Source organism: Oncorhynchus mykiss, unplaced genomic scaffold, assembly GCF_013265735.2.
Source record: "Oncorhynchus mykiss isolate Arlee unplaced genomic scaffold, USDA_OmykA_1.1 un_scaffold_189, whole genome shotgun sequence".
NCBI classification, from domain to species: Eukaryota; Metazoa; Chordata; class Actinopteri; order Salmoniformes; family Salmonidae; genus Oncorhynchus; species Oncorhynchus mykiss.
In genome coordinates this window covers 811,730-819,619 of record NW_023493675.1, presented here as the reverse complement: position 1 = coordinate 819,619, position 7,890 = coordinate 811,730, and the positions used below count along the sequence as shown (strand labels likewise).

General features: G+C 39.7%; 1 protein-coding gene across 1 annotated transcript; it reads left to right on the top strand.

The window, feature by feature from the left end:
* Positions 1-3,253: 3,253 nt before the first annotated feature.
* Positions 3,254-7,345, top strand: LOC110513805 (zinc finger protein 239-like). Its single transcript, XM_021593505.2, has 3 exons — positions 3,254-3,423; positions 3,581-3,758; positions 5,776-7,345. The coding sequence occupies exons 1-3, from the start codon at positions 3,421-3,423 to the stop codon at positions 6,768-6,770; spliced, it is 1,176 nt and encodes a 391-aa protein (XP_021449180.2). The 5' UTR covers positions 3,254-3,420; the 3' UTR covers positions 6,771-7,345.
* The last annotated feature ends 545 nt before the right edge of the window (positions 7,346-7,890 follow it).

Sequence of the window (7,890 nt, the reverse complement as noted above, 5' to 3'; positions counted from 1 at the left end):
GCATAAAGGAGTTTCCACCGCCATTTATCACCTATTCATTTTTACTGACACAAAAAGACCCCACCATGTAAAACAAACCAACAAATTGTCTGTCTTCATTTATAAAATTGTAAAAGCATATCCTGTTTCCATCAGCCTGGTCATTACTTTGGAAATGGTTGGATCAATATCCACCTTCATGATATGGATGAAGCCTGATTTGGAATGTCTGAGTAGTTCTATCTGATGTCATAATACACTCCTCTGATAATCAAGTGATATTTGGAATGTCTGAGCAGTTCTATCTGATGTCATAATACACCCCTCTGATTGTGATACATTTGCTCCATTGTTTCCATGTCAGTTGGTTTCCCACTCTGATGATTTATATCTGACAGAGGGTCTTGAAATAAATAGTATGGTCACATTTTACAGATTGTGGCTCGGTATGTTGATGTAAACTATTTATTGATAATGTATTTTCCTATTCAGATTATACATCTGCATAGACTCAAACAGTATTTTAAAGTTGATTAAAAATATATATAAATTGTACACTTCTATTTTCACAATTTGAATTATTATGAATCAAAAACTCCTATAGCAACAATACACTGCAGCTTTGACATCAAGAAGAGAACTGGCTGATGGGTGGTGGTGCTACTCTATAGGTAAGGCTGTCCAATACGAATGTTCATAATGAGGGAGAAATAAAGGTGGGCTCTCCTGTCAACATGGGACTCCTGCTGCAGGTAGGCTAGCGGTTAATGGTGTTGGGCCAGTAACTGAAAGATCCCTGGTTTGAATCCCAGAGAGGACTAGGTGAAAAATCTGTCAATGTGCCCTTGAGGGCAGCAGGAGCCTCTCAATTAGTCTCTTCTGAGGGAATGTGTTGTGTTGTGTTGTGCAATTGAAGTCCAGAAACAAAGGGAGAAGGTGATAAGAGGAGAGCACATAGATGCAAGAAGGAATACAACGTGTCTGTAATGAAAGTGAACTGTGTTTATGCATGATCAGGGGCGTATTCATTCAGCCGATTCTGTTGACAAACGTTTCTTAAACAGAACACAACCAGGATAAACATACGTGAATTTGTCCAATAGAACCTCTATTTCAGCTAGATGCAGGCGAGAGTGTGCAAGGCGATATTGAATGTGTCACTGTCTGTCACCTCAACATTTTCTCTCGACCTGTGTGAACCTACATTCTAAACTTTCATTCATAAGCTAGGTTGCTACCTCATGATGAGTATACAGGAAATGTTAGTATCATGTTGTAGCCTAAACCTACCACTGTTACATTGAACAAGGTGAATGGAATATGAATGACAGTCATCCAACATGCTGTAGTAGAAATAAGGCCATGCCCATGAAAAACAAAATGGTCCTCCCTCATCTTAAACGGCACTGACCGCCACGGTTTGGATGGTGGACCATTCTTGGTACACATGGGAACTGTTGAGCTGAAAAACCCAGCAGCGTTGCAGTTCTTGACACAAACCGGTGCGCCTGGCACCTACTACCATACCCCGTTCAAAGTAACTTAAATATTTTGTCTTCCCCATTTACCCTCTGAATGGCACACATGCACAGTCCATGTCTCATGTCTCACGGCTTAAAAATCCTTATTTAACCTGACTCCCCCCTTCATCTACACTGACTGAGGTGGATTTAACTAGTGACATCAGTAAGGGATCATAGCTTTAGCCTGGATTCACCTAGTCTTTCTAAGTCATGGAAGGAGCAGGTGTTCTTAATGTTTTGTCTACCCAGTGTAAAGCACTACAGATAATCAAGTGCTATTTGCATGTGATGCATTTGTTCTGTTGTTTACAGGATAATTTGTATCTTATAGAGCGTGGCTTTAAGGGAATAGTATGGTCACATGTAGATAAAAACGATTGTGAAAATGAACAGAGCAAATGTGTATTAACACACTACCTATTCATAGAAGTATTTATTAATCATCTACATATTCATATTAAGCTTCTACGTCTGTGTACAGGAACTTATTATTTGTAAGACGCAAGAGAAAATGTATCAGTTTATTGTTAAATTATTAAGACGTTCTTTCCAATACAACATGCCGTAACTAGTTTCCAAACTGCGTTACCCACTCCAGCCAGCAGATGGCGATGTGCCACTTTCAGGTGATGCTTCTTGCGTGACGTGTAATGGACTGGACGGGACGCTTCTTCAGGAACAACAAAACGGCTTCTCTTTCAACCACCTCGGTAGCCTGCTAGACAACATAAAACTGAAAGATTGATTCTTTAGACCATGTTATTGTACATTAGCCAATCTCAGTGTTTTAAACGCATTTCTGTTGACTTATCATCTGATGACCTTTAACCTAATGTTCTTGTTCAATTTGAAAACGTGTTAAAGATTGATACTGAGGTTAGCACTAGGCTAGTCGCTAATGCTAACTAGCTAGCTAACATCCCTGACCATGAGTTCACTAAACTACTCCTCCCCTGCTAAAGAAGAGGTGGTCTGCTGGACGGAAAAAGAAGATCTGGGACTGAACATTGTCGTGGAAGATGAGGCTGTTACAGTGAAAGAAGAGGAGGCTGTTATAGTGAAAGAAGAGGAGGCTGTTATAGTGAAAGAAGAGGAGGCTGTTATAGTGAAAGAAAAGGAGGCTGTTACAGTGAAAGAAGAGGAGTGTGTTACAGTGAAAGAAGAGGAGGCTGTTACAGTGAAAGAAGAGGAGGCTGTTACAGTGAAAGAAGAGGAGGCTGTTACAGTGAAAGAAGAGGAGGCTGTTACAGTGAAAGAAGAGATAGCATCCTCTTCCTCTCTAAAAGGTTCTATCTCAGTAAAGGTGAAGGAGGAAGACGTTTTGGGAGTGAAAGAGGAGGAGACAGAATATCAGATTAACACTAGTGAGTACTGTCTTAAACAGGGGCACAAACTATGCCGTTGTTTAACTAATGTGGGGTTTTTAAGGGCATTCTACTGAAGTTCTACACTTTAATAAGTTTCGTACTCTATAAATTGTTAAATGTAAAATCTGCATTTGGTACATATATTTTGGGGACTTAGATTTAGATTTATTGAATTCTCCATGTGGTCTACATTAAAGTGCACCTCATCTAATGTAACAGTCTTTTAAAATTCAATATTGGTGCATATTTTCTACTTAAAAGATCAATGGGACGCAAAAGCCAACCAATTTGTGGAACGAGCCTTTTACATTTGCATCACAAACAATATTTTCGGAAATCATGATGAAAGTGGCCATTTTAGGCCCTATTTAGACATATTAATGCCTCTTGTAAGTCCCTATGATTGCAATAGAAGATCATAAGTTTACAATCGGTTTCATGTTCTCGTCCACACAGGAGAGAGACATGACTATCCTGGATCCTCTGGGGAGCCTCAACAATATCCTGATGCTGACGAGGCAGAGAAGAGTCTCTCCAGATCAGAACACCAGATGGTACAGCTTGGTCTGGTCTAGCATACAGCTTGGTCTGGTCTAGCATACAGCTTGCTCTATCGAGGGCTGGGCTGGGTTTCTGTAAAACACTTTATGACAACAGTGATATCAGCATCCATAAAGATATGTGTCTGTGTCCCCTCTTTATGGTTACCAGGACAACGCTAGCCCCTCCTCCCTCCCGGAGTCCCCGTGTCGAGCCTCTCCCGGTAGCAACTTACTGCTGGGTATGAAGAGGTTGTCTGTGCTGCTGGTGGACTGCAGGAAAACAACGGGGCTGAGTGGAACTGTGAGAGAAGGAGAAGAGAAGAAAGGATCAGATTTGACTCACCGAAGTAAGTGCTGTAGTTTAGTTTGTACAAATATAATAGATCTGCCCACTGGTATCTGTTACCAGGACAACCAGCAGAGTTCTGTTTGTTGACAGGAAGATAGACTGGTATCTGTTACCAGGACAACCAGCAGAGTTCTGTTAGTTGACAGGAAGATAGACTGGTGGATATGGATGTTATGAATATCATAACACTGAAAAAGGATTCTGCCAATGAAAAGAGAGAAACCAATAGACCATATAAAAAGTTAGCTTTAGACGGAAAGTCTCAAGATGATCTGATGTAAGGTGCAAATTTTACAAAATTTGTCCTAACAACATTATGGATGTGACATTGCCTGTCCCAGTGAACCCCCCCCCCCCCCCCCCCCCCATCATTACAAGACTTTTGAAGCGGCAGACAAAACTCCAGACACTTCAATGTGTTCTGCATTGCTTCATTAACGTCTGATCTACAGAACGTGTTAAACATGCAAATGTACAGTTGTAGTCGGACGTTTACATACACCTTAGCCAAATACATTTATACTCAGTTTCACAATTCCTGACATTTAATCATAGTAAAATTTCCCTGTTTTAGGTTAGTTCACCATTTTATTTTTAAGAATGTGAAATGTCAGAATAATAGTAGAGAGATTTATTTCAGCTTTTATTTCTTTCATCACATTCCCAGTGGGTCAGAAGTTTACATACACTCAATTCGTATTTGGTAGCATTGCCTTTAAATGATTTAACTTGGGTCAAACGTTTCATCTCTAGGAGACCGAACGTGTCTCCTTCCTGAGCGGTATGAAGGCTGCGTGGTGCCATGGTGTTTATACTTGCGTACTATTGTTTGTACAGATAAACGTGGTACCTTCAGGCGTTTGGAAATTGCTCCCAAGGATAAACCAGACTTGTAGAGGTCTACATTTTCTTTTCTGATGTCTTGGCTGATTTCTTTTGATTTTCCCATAATGTCAAGCAAAGAGGCACTGACTTTGAAGGTAGGCCTTTGAAATACATCCACAGGTACACCTCCAATTGGCTCAATTGATGTCAAAAACGTTTCAAGCTGTGGAGTGAGTTTACGGCACGTTCTCACCTCCGTTACACATGTTCAGGTTGACTTTCCCACGGAATCGACCATATACACTACCAGTCAACTACTCATTCAAGGGTTTTTCTTTATTTTTACTATTTTCTACATTGTAGAATAATAGTGAAGATATCAAATCTATGAAATAACACTTATGGAATCATAGAGTAACCTAAAAAGTGTTCAACATTAGGCCACACCTGTCAGGTAAATGGATTATCTTGGCAAAGGAGAAATTTGAACTAACAGGGATATAAACACATTTTGCACCGAATTTGAGAGAAATAAGCTTTAGTGCGTATGGAAGAATTCTGGGATATTTCAGCTCATGAAACATGGGACCAACACTTTACATATTTATATTTTTTGTAACATCTACCCCAAATATTTCACATTCTTTTTTACTTTTCCCAAAATATCATGAAATGAATGATAGTCCAAATGTGTGAACGTCTAAATTAGAAATTGGTTTAAACAGCAATGTGTCGAACCCTTTCAACAACGGGGAGATGTTACTGATGTGCTTTGTGTCTTCCACGTAAAAACAAGTTTTGGACTTCCACTTTAAATGACTTATTATATGTTTAAGGAAGTGTGTAGGTCACATTCTGTATCATACAGCTATGAAGGTTATATATTTACAACCACCTGCTTGATAGGAATCCAGCGATGTCTGTGTCTTGAGTGTCATAGGACTGTCTAGTGTTTTGTGTTCTGACTAGTAAAACAGAAATACAAATAAGTCTTGTAAACAGTAATTACCAGGATGCTCTACAACATTTGTTTTAAAATCACACAAAAATGGTTTTAAATGATGAAATGTTTGAAAGCTGGCCTCAGGTTAATGAGGGATCTGATTTGGTTTAAAGTTCATAGCAAGGCAGTTTTATCATGTGGAGATTTCATTCTGCTCTGTCTTAAAAATAAACTCTGTCTTTGGCAGGAGGAAAACCAAACTTGGACGAACCAAAGACGTCCAAACCAGCAAGTCAACACCTCTGCTCCCAGATTGGAAAGAGTTTTACCAAGTCAGGAAGCCTGAAAATACATGAGGGAATACACACAGGGCAGAAGCCCTTCCTTTGCTCCCAGTGTGGGAAGAGTTTTAAGCGGTTAGACACCCTCAAAGCTCATGAGCGTATACACACAGTGGAGAAGCCTTTCCATTGCTCCCAATGTGGGAAGAGTTTTAAGCGGTTACTCACCCTCAAAGCTCATGAGCGTATACACACAGGGGAGAAGCCTTTCCATTGCTCCCAGTGTGGGAAGAGTTTTAAGCGGTTAGACACTCTCAAAGCTCATGAGCGTATACACACAGGGGAGAAACCTTACAAATGCGCAGACTGTGGGAAGATGTATTACTCATCACACTCACTTAAAAGTCACGTGAGAATTCACACAGGGGAGAAGCCTTACCTCTGCTCCCTATGTGGAAAGAGTTTTAGTCACTTTGGAAACATGAAATCTCATGAGCGAATACACACAGGGGAGAAGCGTTACCACTGCTCCCAGTGTGGAAAGAGTTTTAACTATTCAGGAAACCTAAAAGAGCACACGAGACTGCACACAGGGGAGAAGCCTTACAAATGCTCAGACTGTGGGAAGACCTATTACTCTTCACAGTCACTTAAAATTCATGTGAGAATCCACACAGGGGAGAAGCCTTACCACTGCCCCCAGTGTGGAAATAGTTTTAGTCACTTAGGAACCCTGAAAGTTCATCAGCGACTACACACAGGGGAGAAGCCTTACCACTGCTCCCAGTGTGGAAAGAGTTTTGGCCAAGTAGGAACCCTGAAAGCTCATGAGCGAATACACACAGGAGAGAAGCCTTACCACTGCTCCCAGTGTGGAAAGCGTTTTAACCATTCGGGAAAGCTGAAAAAACATGTGAGAATTCACACAGGAGAGAATAATTACTTCTCCTTGACTTCTTAAAATGCATCAGAGAACATACACAGTGCTCCCATTGTCTTTAATTGTTGACTGAGAATGTATTTTCTTGTTTATACCATATGAATTTAAATTGTACAATGCAAATATATTTATGTGTTTTTGTTAGAAAACATGAATTGAATATGGAGTACAGTGGTTCATCCTTTAAAAGTTGCAGCGTACTGCAGCACAGCTTGCATGGTGCCACAGAATTCTATGGCATGTTATTTACGTGTCACCCACTGTCACCAATAATGCTAGTAAGTGCTAGTTTGACCACCAGAGGGCATCTTTGAGAAGCATTTGATTGCCTTCAATAGTGGCTGTACTAGAGCATTTAAAACTTGTTTTTGTAAGAACAATGTAAATGGGACTGATATCAAGAAATGTTTCTTTATTAATTTGATTAACCTGAACCCAGTTTCGCTAGCGGAACCCCTCGCCAACAGCCAATGAAATTTCAGCCAAATAAAAATCAACAGAAATCTCATAAATAAAATTTCTCAAACATACAAGTGTTAGGCATCATTTTAAAGATATAATTCTCGTTAATCCAGCCACAGTGTCTGATTTCAAAAATGCTTTACAGCGAAAGCTCCACAAACGATTATGTTAGGTCACCACCAACTAACAGAAAAACCCAGCCATTTTTCCAGCCAAAGAGAGGAGCCACAAAATGCACAAATAGAGATAAAAATGAATCACTAACCTTTGATGATTTTCATCAGATGACAATCATAGGACTTTATGTTACACAATATATGTATGTTTTGTTTGATAAAGTTCATATTTATAAAAAAAATCTCATTTTACATTGGCGCGTTACGGTCAGTAGTTCCAACATGCGGTGATTGTGCAGAGAGACACATGAATTCACAGAAATACTCATTATAAATGTTGATGAAAATACAAGTGTTATGCATAGAACTTTAGATAAACTTCTCCTTAATGCAACCGCTGTGTCAGATTTCAAAAAAACTTTACGGAAAAAGCATAATCTGAGAACGACGCTCAGAGCCCAAACCAGCCAGAGAAATATCTGCCATGTTGGGTAGTCAACATTAGTCATAAATAGCATTATAAATATTCACTTACCTTTGATGATCAGTTCCACAATAAATGC